General features: G+C 54.5%; 1 protein-coding gene across 3 annotated transcripts in view; it reads right to left on the minus strand.

The window, feature by feature from the left end:
• Positions 1 to 6,004: 6,004 nt before the first annotated feature.
• Positions 6,005 to 19,668, minus strand: part of SDK2 (sidekick cell adhesion molecule 2) — a 264,077-nt gene continuing 250,413 nt past the window's right edge. For all 3 annotated transcript variants that reach the window (XM_060290211.1, XM_030838094.2, XM_030838093.2), the window contains 2 exons: positions 19,168 to 19,294; positions 6,005 to 10,176 (listed from right to left, as the gene is read on the minus strand). In XM_060290211.1, the coding sequence (XP_060146194.1) occupies positions 9,823 to 10,176; positions 19,168 to 19,294 (481 nt within the window). In that variant the 3' untranslated portion in view covers positions 6,005 to 9,822. The remainder of the gene's footprint in view (positions 10,177 to 19,167; positions 19,295 to 19,668) is intronic.

A 19,668-nucleotide genomic window follows, 5' to 3' on the forward strand; every position in this document is an offset into this window, starting at 1 on the left:
CACCCAGCAGGCAGGTCCCTCGCCTCTCCACTGTCTAGGTGTCCTTATCTGCTAAACGGGGAAGTGGTGAAATTCCTGCATTCCTGGTAAGCCTGCTGTGACCCAGGCAAGGCTGCAGAAAACGCCTTCAGCACAGTGGTGGGCGGGGCTCTAGTCAACAAAGATCAGCTGGTGTCATTTTGTCGTGCGGCTCCAGCTGGCTCAGGAGGTTACAGGCCATAAATGTCCAAGACCTTTTTACATTCTCTAACCTACCAGAAAATCCCACCTATCCTGGTGAAAACTTCCTGAAAGCCTCCTGGGTCTAATTTCACTCCTGATCAACACTGAGAAAAGGAAGGCGAGCCTCTCTCCTCTGCTTGAGTGTCAGGGTGGGACTTCCCAAGGGGTTGTCACCATCAGAAGGCACAGGTGCTGTGGGCCCACCTTGTGCTGTCCCCCAGGGGAGCCTGGCCTGGATGGATGGTATCCCAGTGCCCCCGATTACCCGCTGAGTTTGTACCACAAGGAACACCAGCAGGAGGGTGGAGGACAGAAGGAGAGCCAGTGGGGAGAGGGTGGTTCTCCAGCCCCCGAGCTGCCCCTGTGCGATATCTGTCTCCATCCCGCCTTCTCTGTCTGCAGGTTCTAGAAACTTCCTTCACTGTCTGCCACGGCAGGCTTAGGGTGGTAGTGGTACCCAGCTGTCCCTAACCCTGGGTCCAGCAGTGCCCCTTCTAGCTCCCCCAAACCTTATCACGACCTGGTGAGTGGTCTTTTTATGAAACTCTCCTCTAACGATCCGAATCTGACGGCTCTGTTGCCTTCCAGCATGTCTGATACATGGCTCTAGAAAGCCAGTTTAACTCTCCCCTGCAAAATCCCCCTTTCTGAGATGCAGAAGTTTCCTACTGACATTTCCAGCTGGGAAGCGTCCTGAGGCAGGGTAGAAGATGGTAAAGGCGTGGAAGTCGGGACTGACGGAATCAGAATTGTGCTTGAAGCCACGAGCTCTTCGATGATCCACATAAATGTCATTTTATCCACGAACGACAGCAATGATCCCTTACATGTGTAGCGTGTTGTATGGCTTACAGATTGTGCTCACGGGTAATCTCCCTGCTAACACCCACACGCTTTTGGTGAGGGATACAGCGCAGTTTTCCGCATCCCCCTTTTCTGGAGGAGGAATGCCCACATTTGGTATATAGTGAGGATCTGTGCCAGGTGGCTGATTTGACAAATAAAAAATAGAGGATGCCCGGTTAGATATGAACGTCAGATAACGACACATAACGTTTGAGGATAAATACGTCCCATGCAAAACTTGGTTTGTTTTTTATCCGTCAACCCTAAGTTGATCCCAGGTTTGCTGTGTCCAAGGCCCGTGTTTTCTGCCATATCACTTATACTGACCAATAAGATTCCTGAAGATGGCCTGGCACCTGCGTGGATTTCCCCCGGATTTCTACGAGATGTCACCAACAATTGGTCAGTCTCGGGGAGTGGGTGTGGAGATGGGGGCGCGGAGATCCTACAGAAGGAGGATCTATCTCTTGTTCTCTTAGGCAAGTCTATGAACAAGACCCCCTCCATCAGAAAAGTCTGGGCAAGGCTGTGTCCCCAGACATTCGTGCCTGTGTCCTGGAGCCCTCGGTAGGGAACACTGGCCTGGGGACAGCACAGACCTTCAAGTGGCAGGACAAAGCATCTGAGAAAGCTATAAGGGGGATGAGATTCCCTCTGAACCTGGGGTCACAGCATCCCCTCCTGGCTGAGGCCGAACTGAGCAGAAGATCCAGCGCTGGACGAAACCCGACGTGCTGGCCCCTCCGTCCCACTCAGATCATATTTGTGTCCAGGAGATGGTCCTTGGGTCCTCCCAGACCTTCAACATGGCCGTCCCAGGGCCCACCTGTAGGAGGCGCTTCTAGCTGGGCCAGCAGGCTGCCTCCATCGTCAAGTACCAAGCATCAGTAGGAGGACCAGATCATTTATAGACCAAAGTGAAAGGGAGCGCCACAGATGATTACAGAAGGAAAATAGGTGCAGAGAAGGACCTGCAGTGGCCCTACTCATCGGCGACTTTATCCGGGTCCCACAAGGCGCTGCTGAGCAGATTCCAAACCCTCCAAGACTAGGAGGCTGCAGGCAGTTGGAACAGAGGGAGGTGCAGCCAGCCCAGTCCCCCCCCTGTCCTGCAGCAGCCCCCCGCGCCCAGCTGCAACGAGAAGGAGCCCTTCTGTTCAGTTTGGAGTCAGGTCGTTCCTAGCTTGGTCCCACGTCCACGCACCAGCCTCCAGGGCAGAGTCCAGAGAGGTCACGGCCGAGGGTGTCCCTGCGTTCAGATCCTCTGGAGCAATGGGTGATATTCTTTGGGCTTTGACCTCCTGTGTCCTCTGGGGTAACCTGGGCCCTGGCTGAAGCTCTGGCTAAGTAGGAATAAGCCCCACCCCGAAGGGCTTGGTTGCCTGGGACGGTCAACTTTGGGAGGAAAGTGAATCAAACACTATTTAGTTATTTCCATTCCCAGGGTGCTGCTTAGCTGCTGAGCAATTGGCTTTAGACAACCCGAATGGCCCCACTGAGAAGTGGTAAGGCCTCCTGGGTTTCCCTGGGGCCTCTCAGGGCCAGCGTTTGAGCAGGGTGGGTGTGGTCTGTGCTGGGAGCCTTGGGGCAGGCGGTCAGCCCTTCTTGAGTCTGATGGAGCCAATGGGCTGACCGAGCTGGAGCCGACTTCTGAGGCCCGCCCCTGGCCCATCCCCGCTCCTTACACTGCAGCTAACACGACCTCCTCCATACCCAACCTCCAGAGCCAGCTGCTTTGAGCGATTCCTCCCTGCCAGAAGCTAGGATGACAGAAAGAAAAACATCGCTTGCTTTCTCCACCTGCAGACTCCAGCCAAGCCTCGCTGCCAAAGTGCTTTGCCATCAAGATTGGGAAACTGAAAAAACGCAGCTCTGGTAGTTCCGGACCTGCCCTTCCACGTGCAGGACAGAGAAACTGGGAAAGGGAGGGTCAGGATGGCGTCTCCGTCTAAGAGGTTATTTCCCTACGCTTCATTCGTGACATGAGTCTGTGGTTGGAAAAGGTAGAAGTTGCACCCATTCCACAGATGAGGGAGGGGAGGCTGGTGGAGGTTGAACTCAAGTTCAACCTCAAGCTGGAATCTGTGGGAACCCAGGTCTGCCAGCCCCAAGCTCTTTTTGATTAGCCTTGCCAGTCAAAAGCGCTCTTCCTGGTTGGTAACTCAGGGAGTTCTGAGAAAAGAAAATCTGAGAGGCCTCTTCGATGTTTTCTGGGTGAGGTTACCTTTGCTCAGTAGAGAGAAGGAACGTTATGTATAATCCAAGCCAGTACATTGTATCACCAGATGTCTCCTTGGCTTTGGAAAGCACCTTCCTTTGCCCTCCCACTTCCTTCTCAGCAGTTTTACCTTCCTTATTGTTTTGGAGAAACGTATTGTCTTTTTTTTTCCTCCTAGTGTATTTGACTGGTATTGTTGCTGGAAACAGCCAAGGTCCATGCCCACTGGTCACAGTTAGGGAGGGGCCAGTCTGGGATTAGAAATGATGATGAGGAAGACTGGAATTCCAGAATACCAGGAGGTTTCCCCCCCGGGGTCTAGAACAAACACACCTCTACCACCGGGAAGACAGGCTTCTCACGGTGCAAGCCTTTCCTTCAAATCTCATTATTTCCCTGGATCTTCCTGTCAGTCTGGTTGGTGGTAGATGAGAAAACTAAGAGGCACTTCAAGGGGGCAGTGAGGGAGGGGTTATTAGGAGTTTGGGATTAGCAGATACACACCACTATATATACAATAGATAACCAACAAGGACGTACTGTATAGCACAGGGAACTCGACTCAATATTTTGTAATACCCTGTAAGGGAAAAGAATCTGAAAGAAAAAAAAAAAGACATATATGTATGTATAACTAAATCACTTTGCTGTACACCTGAAAGTAACACAACGTGGTAAATCAACTGTATTTCAAAAAGAAAAAAAAAAAAGAGGCATTTCAAGTCTCAGTTTACAAGTGACCATTCTAGAACCAAACCCACACTTCTGACTCCAGTTCTGGAATGTCTTCCCCTTACTACCCTTTAACCAAACATCCTCAAATCAGTTGGGGGGGGTCACAGCTAATGTGGGGCTTGGGTTCCACACTGTGTACAATGTAAAGATTATGGGTGGTCAAAATTGCCCTGGAAAATCCCTTAACCACCTTGAAAACTACTCATAAAGTACAGTGTGCAGGGTTTGTACTGTAATACATACAGAAGATCTCTTATCTGACCTCCACTTAACAAATATTAGCGATATTCATTGATTCTCTCTGCAAAGCATGGAGAAACCCATCGTAGCCTGGAAACCGAAGGCTTATGTCCTGCTTTCTCTGATGCCCACACATTCCTGCTCCTACCAAATTGAGTTGTATGTTTACAGAGTCACTCATCACTGTTCCCAAACTTGTTTATGCCAGTCATGCTTTTTATAGTAATTATGTAATTTAATGAAACATGATCTAAGTGGATAGGATAAGCGGGCAGAATGAGGACAGCTATTTCTTTGAAAATTACATCGAATGCTTTGGAAAAGGAGTTACTTTGATAAAGCAAAGTTGCAAAAATAAAAAGAGTGCTGAATTAGGGACAAGTACAGTAAGATATTAGGGAAAGAGTAATAACATCCCTGCTCTTATATCAAACCCATCATTTCTACTCTGGTAAGTGGAGACTCTCTGTATTCACCTAATTTTAGGAGCAGCAGTTGGTCCTGTGACTTCTCTTCTCCATGGATCTAAGAAGAGGTGTTGATTTTTCCATTTGCTTCGTTTCCCACCCATTGTTAGGACGGGCTGGCACCTTCCAAGCTCCTCACACGCCAGAAACCGCAAGTCTGCACTTCAAAATTTCTGTATATTTTTGCTTTAAAGAGATAGAAACTGGAGTCCACTGATGATATATTATAGATGTGTAAGAAAGACCAGAACTCTACACACTGAGCCCATTCTCAAAAAAAAAAAAGGAAAAATGCTGTACCCAACATGAACGGATCGGTGGATGAATTGACATTGGCGAGTTTTAAGTAAAAACAAAGTGGAGAAGGTGCCTACGTAATAGGTATTTTGAATTCCCTGCTTCAATTATGTTTTGATTAGTTGAATGGCCTCCGTATGAATAAATGTCTAATATGCATTAAACAATGTAGACTATATAAAATAAGTGTACTGTGTAAAACTGAATGGCTTTACATGTACCATTAAAATGACTTTTCCTTCACTCTCTGTTATTGGAATCCATCTGACTTAACTATTGGGAGGTAAGCGTGGTCTATTCTAACGCCAGTGTACTCAGAAATTCAGCGATTCCGGCCCTAATTCTAAATCTGGGTGGATTAACTATGTTAGATCCACCAAATGCCAGGGTGGTTCTTATTACATCAAGGTCACTAGGGCCTGAGGTGCTGGCTTTGTCGAAATTCAAGTGAAAACGGGCAAGAAACTTGCCTTCACACATAGGAGAGGCAGCATCTGTCTCTAGAGCCAGACTGCTTCAGAACAAACCCTGGCTTTTCTAATTCTCAGGGGCAAGCCACTTACGTTCTCCCTGATCCAATTTCCCTCCTAAGGGGTGGGCACCAGCATGCCATGGGTTAATCAGTGTAAAGTGATTAGAACAGTGCCTGGCACAGGGTGAATGCCATAGGAGCGTTAGCTATTGCTATTGCTATTATTATTAATCATTACCATTGTGCCTCTAAGTGGGCGTAATCTGAGAAGCTCTTCTCTTAAAAGTGTAAAATAAATAAAACAGTGCATTGCACTTGAAGGCACAGATGTTCACTCACCTGTGAATTAAGACAGCAGAAAAACTTGAAGCCTTGGCTGTGCCACACCACAGAAAGGCTAAAAAGGGGTGTTTGGGGACCAGATTACTTGACAGCAATGTGGGGCCGGGGAATCCGCATTTATCCTCCAGGGAGAAGAATAACCAACATCGCTTCAGGACTCCAAAAAAAAAAAAAAAAAAAGTTTATTTATAAAATACTGACCAGTTTGACAGGACATGGGACTTCTCGTGGTATATATTTCAAATCAATTTTTTTGTTACCTTTCATTCAAAAAATAAACCTGCTAACAAGCTATATGACATATATATATATATATTTTCTTACAGACAGACACCTGCCATAATGAATACTCTCCCCATAATTTTTCATTGTATCTTTTAAATCAAAAAAATAAAGATTTGTGTTGGTTCTTGTTTTTGGAGTCTATATGCGTAAAAGAAGGTAACACATTTAAATGCTTTTGGTTATTCTTACAGAAACAAAGAGAAGGGGGTTGGTCCCAAGAGGGCACCTGTGCTCAGGTGGTGGTCAGGGTTGCCGCTGCCCAGGACCACACAGAGGCACTCAGGGGCAGACGGCTGCCGTTCAGATGGTCCCCCCTCCCCCTCCAGCCCCTCACCAAGTGTGGGCACCTTCAGATGTGCACCATGGGAAGGTAAGGGGAGCCTCTGCCCAGAGTGGGCTTTAGGGAGGCTCTGGCACCTTTAAAAGCTCTGCCCAGGGAGGTGTGGACAGACAGAAGGCCTCCAGCCAGCGTGCGCAGGGCGGGGCAGCTGGCAGCATCCCTGTTTCCTCTGAATCACGGCAGTGCCAGGTGGGGTGATTGGAGGAGAGGCAGCCTGTGTTTGCAAACTCCCTGGAGCCCTGGGAGGAAGGTGCTTCTGGAACCCGGAGCAGCTTTTTGGTTCACCTTGGCAGTCTGGGTGTGGAGCTGATGTGAACACAGGAAGGTGTGGCCAGGAGGGCAAAGGCAGCCCTGGTGTGCCAAGTGTGCGCTGCGAGGCGCAACACCAGACTTCCCGAGGGCACGGCGAGGCAAAGCCGAAGGAGCCAGCGAGCGAGTGTCCTGATGTGAACCCGCTTCAGGTGGCGTCACACAAACACGGGCCCTGGCATCACTGGCCCAAGAAACCAAAGGTCAGGGAGGCTCCCTGTGCCCCGTGGGCAGTGCCCACGCACCTTTCCAAAGCAGCCAGGCGTCTGGGCGGCGGTCGGGAGCCTCCGCTGCCCCAGCAGGTATGTAAACAAGGGCAAAGAGATGTCCTCTTAGAAATCCAGAGGTCCACAGCTGGGGACCTGGGCTTCCAGATGTGGCTGGGGCAGTGGAGACTCCATTTCAGGTGGGTGGGGATGGACTGAGGCTGGGACTTTCACTTCTGCCCGGCCCGCCTTCCCAGCTCCTCTAAGAGCTCTGCCCTTTCAGACAACAGAACCCAGCCCGCCCCACATGTGGGAGTGACTCAGGCTGCCTGTGCCCCACACAGGAGACGGCGTCAGCCCTCCGAGGGGGCTGCGGACACACGGACGCTGTGCATTCTGTGTATATCGGCGTGTGTGTGCACGAGCCCAGGTGTGTGTGTGTGTGTCAGTATGGGTGTGAAGGAGCACGTGGGGAGGGGAGGGCAGGCATCTTAATGCACAAGGTGATTCACAGAAGGCAAAGGGAATTTGGCCTCGTGAAATACATACACGCGTACAGAGCGTTTCTACTGACCCCCGCTTCCTCCTCCCACATCCCTCCCTGGGCTACGCAACAAACACCGAACCGGGAAGGGCTTTAAATGGTTCAACACACAGCAGATAGAGAAAAGGATGAGACTGTTTGGGGGGGGGGGTGAGGGGAGAGAGAGAGATAAGGAAAGACAAAGCAGCATCACCACCACATGCCCCGCAGCTGTGCACGTTCCCCTAGGGAGACGCCAGATGTGTACAGGGGCAGAACCTCAGGCCTGTGTCCTCCTACAGGGGAAAGACTGTGCTTCCCTTTCTAGAACCCCTTAGTGGAGAAGCTGCTGTTTGGACCTCGGAGCCGGGTCAGCCCGTCTACGGAGCCATCTTCCAACTTCTCCCCATCACGTTTCGGGGGATCCCAGTGCCTGGGAGCCCAGAGTTGGGTGTGCCCTTTCCTCAGGCCCCTGGCCCTGCTGCCACCCCAGGAACCTGATTCGGGGTGGTGGGGAGGGGTATAGGCCCACTCTTTCCTTGGCTTGTTTCCCAAATCCTCCACTGTTCTCCTTACCCCTCAAAATGGGGCATCACCTCCTCCCAGGCAGGGCAGCAGTGCCCACGCTTGGCGCCTCCAGGGAGCCCTGCGCCACTAAGGGGCCCCGAGATGCACTAAATGTGCCCCAGCCGGGCCATCCTCTCTTCCAGAGGCAGGGGCCCGGCCCCGACCCTGGGGGATGGGCTGCTTTGCAGGGCCGGTGGGCACCCAGGGCACTAGTTGGAAAGGCTCCCCCTTAAACTCCTGCATCCGGAAGGTCTGAGTTGATGGGAAGATGCAGGCCGCCAGAAGGAGCTTTTTAAAGCTCTGTCTCCCAACAGTATAATTGCCCCTTGGTCCCATCTGACCTGCTCCTCCCGGCCAGCCTGGCTGTGCATCTTGTAAGCTTGTGTTCAGTTTGGATGGGGCCCCTCCTCGCTCTGAGCTCTGGCAAGCTGAGCCGAGTCTGGAAGACATTAATGGGGGTTGGGATGGTCTTTGACTTGTAAATCGGGTGCTGGGAGATCCAGCCTCGGGACCGGAGACTTGGCCCGCCCCTCTGGGCCCCTGGACTTAGGAGGCAGGGGTCTTAGACACAGAGGGCTATGGGTTGAGAACGAGAGACACAGATCTGAAAATGAGTGTCCTGCTGGCTAGGAGGACCCAAAGGGATTTCCCTTGGAGAGGATCTCTGGACCCTTTTCCTTGCCAGTGCATGGGTGTGTGTGTGTGCATATGCGTGTTTGTGTGCGTGAAGGTGTCTATCCAGGGAGAGGGGCGTGTCTGCCACAGCGATGACTCACCCCCATTTAGCCCCTCAGCCCCACAGAAGCTGACTTTCCTTGTCTCTGTAATTCCCTTTTCCCTCTCCCTGTAAGAAGGGGGTCAGGTGGTACCTGAATTGGAAGAAAAGGAAAAGTCCAAGCTTCCTCCTTCCGGTTCCGAATTCTGCCTTACGCCCAGTTATCCCAGTGTTGCCGGGCCAGTGCCCCCATCTCTGTTCCCCAAGTTCATCTCTCCTAGTCTGTGCTCAGGAAAGTGAATTCAAGGAAAGGGATGGCTGGGTTCAGTGGCAGGGGGACCTCTCCCCAACCCCCAGGGGCCCTCTTCCTTGGGTTCACAACAGAGAAGTCTGTTAGGAGCAAAGGAGCTAGCTAGGCAAACTCTCATCCTTCAGCTGGGTTCGTTTTTCTACATAAACCAAATGCTTGGTGGGGACATTGAACAGGGAGGGGGCAGTGGAGGGTGAGAAGCAGGGCTGCACAGGGTGGGGTGGGAGTGTGGGTGCAGGGGGGAGGGGAGCTTTGCCCTCAGGGACGCCCATCCCGGCGCAGCACTAGGCAGCAGCAGGCCCAGGGCTCCAGCACATGCCGGAAGGGAGCAGCCGGCTGGACGTCCAGAAGTTTCTTCACCACCGCCAGCCACGCCCGCCTTACAGCCCTCCAGGCTTTGCCTTCCCTCCCTCCCTCCCTCCCTCTCTCTCCAGGGGCCCAACCCACTCGTGTCCACCGCAGCCAGCCCCCCTACTCTGCTCAGCCCCCCGAAGGAGCAGCAAACCCCACAGTCTCGAAGCCACACACGTCCTCTCGTGGTTTTTCTCCATCCTTCTCAACACCGGCTTTGCTGGCCCTGGAATCTCTGGAAAAATAAACTCAGGAGGTGAAAAGTTGACTTGGTTTCTTGGTGTTTCTCTTTTCTGGCAGGCGGTGCGAGGAGGGGCGGAAGGGGAGTTTGGTGCTGTGTTTTCTTTCTTTTTCCTCTTCCGACAACGAGGATGACATCAAACAAATGATGAAAATCCTGCTATAGGAGCCCGGGAGCCAGGGGCGAGGCTGCTGGGGGGACGGTAGAGGGTGCTCTGCTGACTCGGGGGGTTCGGGGGGTTTTGGGGCGTTGGGGTCCGACTGGTCTTGGGCCGAAAGAGGCTGCCCTGCTGGGCGCTGCTGCCGTTGGACAGGGCGGTGGGGTCTGGCTCGCCCGGGTCGCTCTCCATGTAGCTGTAGGCCTGGGCCCGCGAGATCCCCTTCTGCTGCCGCCTCCACGAGTTGTAATAGGTGGGGTCACTGATGTAGTGGTTGACAAAAGAGTGGGCCTTCTGGGGGCTCGGGTCGACCTCGTACTCGCTGTCGCTTCCCTGGGAGGGCAGAGAATCGGGGTGTCAGTGGGCCCCGGGGACAGGTCAGCAAGATCAGGGCTGACAGGCCCAGAACACTCTGACCTGAATCTCTGCTCGGCCGCTTCCGAGCCCCGAACTGTGGGCATCTCAGCCCCCTCTCTGCCAAGGGGGTGTAACGCCCGCCTTCTTACGCACCTTCAGAGCTCGTGATGTGTATGAAGTCTCTACCTCAGGGCTGGCACAGAGCCTGAGGACCCTCCATGGCAGAAGACCTGAGTGCTAACCTCTTACGAAAAATCGAAGTGAAATTCACATAACATGAGGTTAACCACTGTCAAGCTACGATTCACTGGCATTCGGTACATTCGCAGTGTTGTGCGACCATCACGTCTTTTCATTCCACAACATCTTCATCATCACCCCGGGGGAAAACCTTGTGCCCACGAAGCAGTCGCTCCTCTGTCCTTCCTCCCCAGCCTCCCCCCGACCCCCACCCCTGGCAGACACCAGTCCACTTTCCGTCTCCGTGGACTGATCCCGTCTGGATATCGCATCAAAACGGAATCACACCACAGGTGGCTTTTGTGTCTCGCTTCTTTCATTTAGTATAATGTTTTCTTTTCGACGTTGAATTCATCATGTCTTTTCACTTTCTGGATTTCTGATGCTTTGATATCTGGGGCCTTTGCTGACCCTGGGACGACTGCCCCCCCCCCCACCGAACTAGCCAGTTCCCGGAGTGAGCCAGCCGTCTTTCATACCCAGAGTCCACGCCTATACTACCTCCTCTAATGGGCTCTTACACACCGACTCGGGCCCATCATTCCCTGTCCCTAATCACCCCAGAGGCAGGTACCAGACAACCAGGGGCAGCCCCTACCCGCTAGGGCCCCCTGAACTTATCCAAACTAGCCTAAGCCTGCTTGCCCTGCCATGCCTTTCCTGTGGGAACCACAATAAAGGCTCCTGCCCGCGTCTCCCTGTTTTCCTCCGGCTCCTGACCAAACCGGGTGTCTCCCTGTGTGGTCCCACCTGGCCTGGTGTGTCCCCTCTTCTTGGGAACTGTGAATAACTATCTTTTCATTGGTGGTCATCTCCTGATCTGCTGGCCTCATCACACCCGAATAATCACAAACCTACATTTTAAAACAGAGGTTCATGCGTGATATACTGAGTTCTAATGCAGACCCAGCCTCTGACTTACTGTGACTGGGGCCAAAGCCGGGACCAGATCAGAAGACCTTTAGGGGCTCCTGGCACTGAACAAAGGGTGATGCTCACCCGTGTGTGGTCCAAAATAAAAGCAACACTCGGTTATAAAAGAAGCAAGAGAAAAAGATCAACGGAGTTCAGAATATTCACACGATGACCACCCCGAGGCTGTCGGGGAGAAACAGAAAAAAAATTAAATTGTCCTGACCACGGTGATACTCTGGTGTCCTTGGCACGTGCTCTATCTGCCTTTTGGGGAAATCAGCAAAGGAGTCGGTCTGCGTTGGAAAGTGGCAGTTCGGCTCCCAACTGCGGAGCTAAAAATACCACGCACCCCTTCCCCCATCCCAGAGATGTTTTGAGAACTAGTAAGACAACAGATGGGAAGGCCCTGAGAACTCTCTGGAAGACATGCACTGATTTTAGTGAAGAGTACACTCTCAATGAATATGGTTCAGAAGACCACGCTCAGGTTGCCTCGTCTCTGCCCAGAGAATACAAGCTTGGAGGCAGTAGGTTAATTTTATCGAGTAAAATATACGTTGAAAAAACCCCCTGCAGCCCAGTGAGTCCAATACAAACGAGTCTGGGACGATCACCTGTGTTTTGCTTCACAGGTAAAGAGAATGGGGAGTTGACCTTGCCCAGAAGGTCTGAGCGGTGGGAAAGGTAATGTGCACTTGCTTTCAGGAACTCAAAGTTCTTTATGGCATGTAAACCTTCCAGAGAAATAGGTACAATGCAAAGAACTAAAACGATACTAACTCTGGAAACGCTGACTTGCATTCTCGTATTTAAATTTCACACCTCTGCGCCGTAGCTACTACCCTACTTGAGCGCTGATGAGAGGGTGAGGGTTTTGCCCAAGGAAATGATGAGTTGGACTTGAACGCAGATCTGCCTGATTTTCCAAAGCCCACGCATGCTCTGAACTCCCATACTCCTGCCTGGAGGTCACGAGACAGGAAGGAGAGCCCCTCTACCCTCCCGTGGGGATTAATTGCTCCCTGGTTGATCTGCTAATTTATGTCCCCTGGCCCCTCCCCTCCTCCCCCCACCCCCGCCCTTCCACAGTCCCCACTGCCCCCAGCAGACACCCCCAGGACACCATCGTCTTGGCAGGCAGAGCCGGTTGCCCAAGACAATGGAAAGTCCCTCACCCTTCTTCCCGTGACGCAGAGCGGCACAATACAAGCCCTTTCTTTGCCTACGGCCCAGCTGCCGGCCCAGGAGGGAACAAAGGGGCTGTGCAGACTGGAGGGCTCCATATGCCAGGAGCCCAGGGGAGGGGCGGAGGGGTGGGCACCTGATGCCTGGGGCTGTGGTGAGGCTGGCCCAGGGGCAGGAAAAGTCTGAGCGAGCTGTGGAGGACGAGGCTGGGGTCCCTCCGGTCCAGGAGCAGTGAGGTTCTGAGAGTATGGGGGGCGAGAGGGGTGCCCCACAGTTTTCCCTACAGGTTAGGTCTCTCTGGGAGGGCACCTACCAACTGGCCGGAATCATTGCTAGCGGTTCTAGAACTTTGGCCAGCCCCAGGCCCCAGTCTTGAGGAGAAACCCCCAAATCACCGTGGGCCCAGAGTGAATGAGTCTCCGGGGTGAGAGGGGGCGGGGGCACAGTGAAGTCCTGACTCTGTCCCTTCCCAGGTAGGTAAGCTTGGACCCATCACTTAGCCTCTCTCAGCCTCAGTATCCTTGTCTGTAAAATGGGTAGATCCCGCAGTTCGCAGGATGAAGTGAGCTAATGGATGAGAGAATAGTGGAAAGGTATTATTAGGGAGACAGTGAGGGGGGTGTCTGGGAGAGATGGGGCCTCGAAGCCCCCAGAGGAGGGATCAGAAGGGGCCACGGGATGGGAGAGGCTGACTCAGGGCTCAGCTGGGAAAAGAAAAGAATGTATGGTTCCTGCTTCCCCACAAAACCCCAACCCTCAAGGATGACTAGTAGGTAGGGAATGGGCCTCCTTGGCCCTCCCGGGGGCCCAGACCAAAGCCCATTCACCCAAATCGTCTCCTACCCTCTGTTGAGCACCTACTGTGCACCAGACGCTCTGTGGGGCAGCAGTCCCAACGGGGGTGGGAAAGCCAGAGGAGGAGCTGGGAGGCTGCGCTGGGGGAGGGGTGTGGGCTACAGTCTGGTCTGCCCCTCCCCCAGCTCTCCAGCGCCAAAGGATGGGGTCTCTGCACCGTCCTCCTCTCCGCCTCCACCTCCCAGAACATCTGTTTCTTTTCTGGATGGGGGTGGGGTGAGAAGAGAAGAAAGAAAGCGAGAGGGGACCAGGGGCTCCCATTCCGGCTTTCAACTCTCGCCCGGCCCTCGGTAATTGAATGCAGCTTCCCAGTCACCGGCCCAGCACAAAGAGGGCCTTTCACGGGCAGTCCCTCCAGGCTGCCAGCAATCAGGTGACTGCTTCAGCTCCCCGGCCTCTTAACAGCAACTCAAAGCCACTCCATCAGCAATCACCAAGGTCTGGGGAGGAGGGAGCACAGACAGCAGGCCTGGCGATGGGAGTGAGCGCATGGGGACCAGCGGGAGGGAGGACCCCGGAGCAAGGACGGAGACAAAAGAGAGGGAGCCATGGAAAGCCTTTAGCTTTTCTGTTCCTTTCTAGAAGGAGGGACTGTTGTATCAGACTCAGCAGGCGACAGGGCGGGCGGGTGCCGTCCTGGGCTTGGGGACCGGTGTTGAGAGCCCAGGGCGGGGCTGGGTGCCCTTATCTTGTTGAATCTCAAGAATTCCGGCAGGAACGCGTTGCCCCAGATGACAGGTCACCCTGTGCAGCTCCTTGGGAGACTGGGAGCTGGAGCCCCTCCCCCGCCCGTGGTCCAGGGGCTCCCTGCGCAGAGTCTAGCCTGAAGCCTAGATGGGAGACTGTCACCTTGGATGCTCTCACGAGGCCCCTCCTGCAGGGGCTGCTGCCTCCCGGGGCTTAGAGGTGGGGTGGGGGGTGGGAGATGCCTCCTTGAGGCACATTTTTCTCCGAGGCTCTGGGCTCCTTACCCCTGCCAGGTGTCACGCAGAGCCCAACCTGTGTGTGGCCACTAACACCACCAGGCCTCCCAGAGGGCTCATGGGTTAAGTGGTACCATTCTCGAACAATCCTTAGAGCCATTCCTGGCCCCTAGTAAGGCCTTCGAAAATGTTCACTCTTCTGAAGGGGTGCTCAATAACCAATATATAAAATCTAATATGGCCTATATACTTCCTTTTTCTCATAGGTTCAGTTTCATTATAATGAGCTTAAAGGGGCTGCCCAGACATCACAAAGAACCGAGTATCGATGAGAAGAGACTTGCCATGGGCTTGGAGTTCCTTTCCCACTGAGATTTACTTGTGCGCTGTGATTTTTCTACCCAGCGTGGGCTCTGACTTTGAAATGAAGTAGGACAGTGGCCATACTTTCTTTTTAGAAGTTCCCTCAGACCAGCCTCAGCCTTTGTGGGTCCCCCTGCCTGGACCCCCTTCTCCTGTACCCCTTGAGACGCAGCCGCCAGCCCACCCCATGCCGCCTGAAGGGAGCCAGCCCTGTCCTCCTCTGCCTCCACCCACAGCCCTGTTATGGCCTTTCCCATGTTGTATCATGTGTGTTTGTTTATAAGAAACCTCGACTTTGTGTTTATTACCATATCACAGGAAAATGGCTGGGCAAATTTCCTCCAGTTTTGGAGACTGACTTTTGGGTGGTCTGACTTAGAATACCAGCCAGGCAGCACAGGCAAAATTTACTCTCCGGGGACCCGGGGTGGGGTGGGGGTTGGGGACTTCGCAAAGACAGCTGGCCTGAGGGGCTGGCTGTGTGGCTGCAGCCCTTAGGGATGTGCCCTTGCAGAAGCCGACACGGGCAGGGCTAACAGTGCGTCCACCGTGAGCCCCAAGCTGAAAGTCGTGACGGTGGATGCCGCATGTTCCAGACACTGATGTGCGGTCCAGCTGCTTCTCGGGGAGGTGGGGGGCGCGCGAGCAGCCCCAGGAGCATCAGAGCGAGGCCAGCTGCTCTGTCCCCAGTCTGTCCCCTCCAGCCCACAGGGAGCCCCTGGGAGGCAGGACTGCGTCTCCATCACCTCCTGGCCCTCACGGTGAGTGCTGAGAAGTCACGGTCTGCTTGCCCCCTGCACCGGCTGCAGCGGCCCTCACAGCCCCGGGCAAATGCTGACACCCAGGCCTCCTGAGCTGCTTAGGCGGGAACTTCGATCTGACCCACAGAGGCACAGAGGAGTGGCCCTGGCTGAACCAGGCATGACCCCACCTGCAGCTGCAGAATCACCGAGCACGCTTCTTGGGGTCCTCCCGGTGACACTTAGGGGCTCAGGGAGGGGGCTCTTTGCCAACAGGTAATGGAAGCAATTCAACTTTTTGTTTTGTTTTGTTTTTTTGGGTCACACCACACGGCTTGTGGGATCTTAGTTCCCTGACCAGGGACTGAACCAGGGCCCCAGCAGTGAAAGGGCTGAGTCCTAACCACTGGACCGCCAGGGAATTGTCACCATTTAACGACGCACGACGTACCAGTGCCCTGGGGCTGGGGTCACACGGGTGGGTGACTGATGGCTGAACCTCTCAGGGTCCTCCCGGGCCCTTTCACTTTCATGTCAGAGGACGCTAATGCTCTGACAGTAGCCTCCTGGACCCTATACGACCTGCCGTGACCCTAAAGCCAACTGCCTGGTTTTCAAGAACAATTCTAGAACAAATAACCCACGTGATCCTGGTTGCCTTTTCTAGGGCCCCTGTGATGAACCTGGCACTGCACAGGCCCGACGGCATCTCACCTAACGTACTCCCGTAACCGCCCCTTGGATAGGCGGTCCTACTGTGCTGTGTGGGTGAGGACTTGAAGGACCTCCCCCACCCCCACCCCAGGGTCCGTAAAGGGTGGGCTGGGATGCAAGTCCAGGGTCACACACCAACCACAACTAAGTGCTGCAGATTTTCAAACGACTGTCCCCCTTCAGAGCAGCCTCAGAAGCGGCTGGAGAATCACTGCGGTGACCCATTGTCCCAAGCTGCAGGGTGTCTTTCTTGGGGAAAATTTTAGTGCCTGTAGCACGTTCCTCTGAGTGTCTGTCTTTATCTTTTTTCTTTTATTTTGCGGTACGCAGGCCTCTCACTGTTGTGGCCTCTCCCGTTGCGGAGCACAGGCTCCGGACGCGCAGGCCCAGCGGCCATGGCTCACGGGCCCAGCCGCTCCGCGGCATGTGGGATCTTCCCAGACCGGGGCACAACCCGTGTCCCCTGCATCGGCAGGCGGACTCTCAACCACTGTGCCACCAGGGAAGCCCTGTCTTTATCTTTTAAAGACAGGCTGGAGCTTATTTATTTTTTAGAAAATCCAGTTGCTTATCCTCAAGACTGTTTCATCAGCTAGTTCTGAAGGTCTTTCCAGAAAGGTCTGCCACGAGGGCAACGTCACCGGCTTCAGGACAGGGGTAGGACTGAGGGGCTGATCTGGGTTCTGACGTCCTAAGGCCTGTGTGTAGCATCTGGCTCTACAATCTGGAAGCCTGGGTTTGCACTTTTGGACCTGAGCCGACTCACTTAAGCTCTCCCAGCCTCAGCTTCCCCATCTGTACAAAAAAGATGACACCAAGGTCTGCCTTGGAGTGTCGGTGTGAAGATACACCGTGGCGAGGCACTTGGGATGCTGAGCGTGGCCCAGCGGGCGGGGTGAGGGGTGGCTGGCTTCTGTCATCAGCGTTAACTTTGAAGAGCCTCTATGAATGTCTGAGATCTGATGCTGGTTATTCCACGAATCTTTGTTTCTGTAACCCGCTAACCATATACGGTTTTGAGTCTGTTCAACCTGACTACCTTCCCCAGTGACCCTCTCATGCTCTCAACAGATACGCCCAGGGAGCCCACATGCCAGTGCCGTGCAGGACTCTGGGGACACAGCAGTGATCAGAACTGTCACGAGTCCCTGCTCTTATGCAGCTTAGCTTTCAGAGTACATGGACCCAACTCAACTCAGCCCAGCCCCAAATCAGATCCAGAACCATCCCAAACGCTGCAGGTGGAACTCCAGGCCTGGGCTGTGGTCCTCGGTTTGGGCATTCTGGAACCAGGAAGCCTCCCTTCTCTAGGGTATGTGCTCCCCGAAGGGGTGGTTCGTTCCAGGATGCTATGGAAACAGTGTTCAAGCGACGGGTTTTTTCTGAACAAAGAAGACCAATAGCTACATGGAGGATTCCGGGTACTCTGCCGCCCTGGGATAACTGCTGAAGCAGGGTGCTCCTGGGATGGGAATTCTTCTCCCAGCAACCTCTTCAAGGCTGGGGGACCCTGGCATGGTCTCAGGGACCAGCTCTGTATCCCATGTGAAGGTCCTCCAGACTCTTGCAGGGATGGCCACAGAAAGCTCCGGAGACATCGGGCGGTATCGTCTGCACTCAGGTGGCTTACTCTCTGAAAGGTCGGGGCTCAGCTGACGAGGGTGGATAATAATGCCCTCTGCGGAAGGTCAAGGGGGGCTGAGCAGAGCAACCCTTCCACCAGGCACCACGCCGCTTTCTCCACAGACAGGGGTGGGCCTCAAGCAGCCCTTTGTTACCACCCCACGGGCACAGGGGATCCCTTTATCGTTTTGAAGTTTACCTTGGGTACCTACAAGCCAAATGCCCATCACCATCTTTGGGGAGAAGCCCCCAGTTCGGACGCGGCTGCAAAGAGTTAAACACGCATAACAGGATGCCGTAACCTGAATCATGTGAGTCCCCGTGTAACCAGGCTAAGCTGGGGTCTCGGTCCCTGCCAGCTCTGAGCTGGGGTGTCAGCTCCAGCCTCCCCGGCTCTGCCAAGCCCAGCAGTAACCCTGGCTGAACAAAACAGCAGTGAGCAAGAGGCCCCCGGTTCACGGGGCCGCGACTGGATCCCAGGCTTTGCCGGCACATCCCGCCCGGCCAGCAGCCCCGCTCCCTGCCGGCGCCTCTCCCGTCTCGTCCTCTCCCAGGACCGGGCAGAAAGGTCCAGGGCGTGGGGCACAGTAGCCTTTTGCTGCCCCTTCCTCGGCAACGCCAGGCTTGGCCAAGGCCGAGCGGGCTGGGGTAAGAGGCTGTCACATCACTTTGCTGGAATGCACTCAATCCGCTCTCCCTAGAGTCTGGGGCAGTGTCCCCGCATGGCCACCTAACGGCAGCCTCTCCAAAGCTCTGGATCTCCCAAAGGCACCATCCCCTTTTCAATATTAAGAGCTGGCATTTATGGAATGTAATCTCAGCAACTCCTCCCCACAACCCCATGAGCCCATTCTACAGATAGAGAAACTGAGGGTCCAAGACGTTACTTAGCACACCCATGACGCCCGTGGCTCCTAGGCAGCAGAGCCAGGATCCAGCTCAGGTCTGAACCTCCAAAGCTTAACGCTTTAACGGTCTACACTGCTTTCCATCCTTGGGGGGTCCAGGGCACACAGTCCCCCATTTCTGGGGCTCATTCTGACCCCGAATAGCTAAGTTCAGTGGTTCTCCGGGCTCTGGCAAAGCAGGGCTGCTGTGCCAACCTCGCTCTCCTCGTCTTCATGCTCCTTTGCAGCCCAGAGCTACTGAGGGACGGAGCACGTGGGGTTACCCTTGCAAATCCAGAGGGCCATGCTCTTGGGGGTTCCAGGGACCCCACTAGCCCAGGGTGCAAACTCTGAGCAGAGCTTGGGAGGTGGCAGCTGGCCTACACACACCTTCCGGATAGTTTTCTGGGACCCCTTGGTTTTTCCGGCCCGTAAAGGAAAGGAGGGAAGGAAGTGATGGGCAGGTTCACACTCTGGGGTGGGCTGCTTCACCTCCCTCTCCGGGCACCTGGCCCTCCTCACCTGAGAGTCAGAGATTTCCGAGGGCTTCTCGGTCAGGCTGCTGCTCTCGGCTGGGATGAGGTCGTTGTACTTGGTGACGTCCTCGTCGGAGTAGTGGAGGCTGCCCGGGCTGGGCCGAGGAGGAGACCTAGAGAGTGGGAGTGGGGGTGGGGGGGCAGAGCTGAGACCCGGCCTCCCTCACAGCAGCCTCGTCCAGCCCGGGAGGCGCAGGGGAGCCTGGAGGCCCTCAGACCCCTCCGTCCTGTGTTCCTCCTCCCCGGGTCCGCTCGTCCGGCAGGCCTGGGCCTTGGGCTGGAGGCCCTGCCTGGCTGGGGACGCTCCAGGTCTTGAAGGCCTAGGACAAGCCTCTCAAACCAGCTCAGGGAAATGGGGGGCTCGGGGAAGGAGAACCTTGCCTCTAAGGCCCCAGCACTGGGAGCGCTTGGCAGTCAATGTTGCAAAGCAATTCTGGGCGCCACTGAGACCTCCTGAATCGGAATCTCAGGTGAGGTCTGGACACCT

This window comes from Globicephala melas, chromosome 20, assembly GCF_963455315.2.
Source record: "Globicephala melas chromosome 20, mGloMel1.2, whole genome shotgun sequence".
NCBI lineage: Eukaryota > Metazoa > Chordata > Mammalia > Artiodactyla > Delphinidae > Globicephala > Globicephala melas.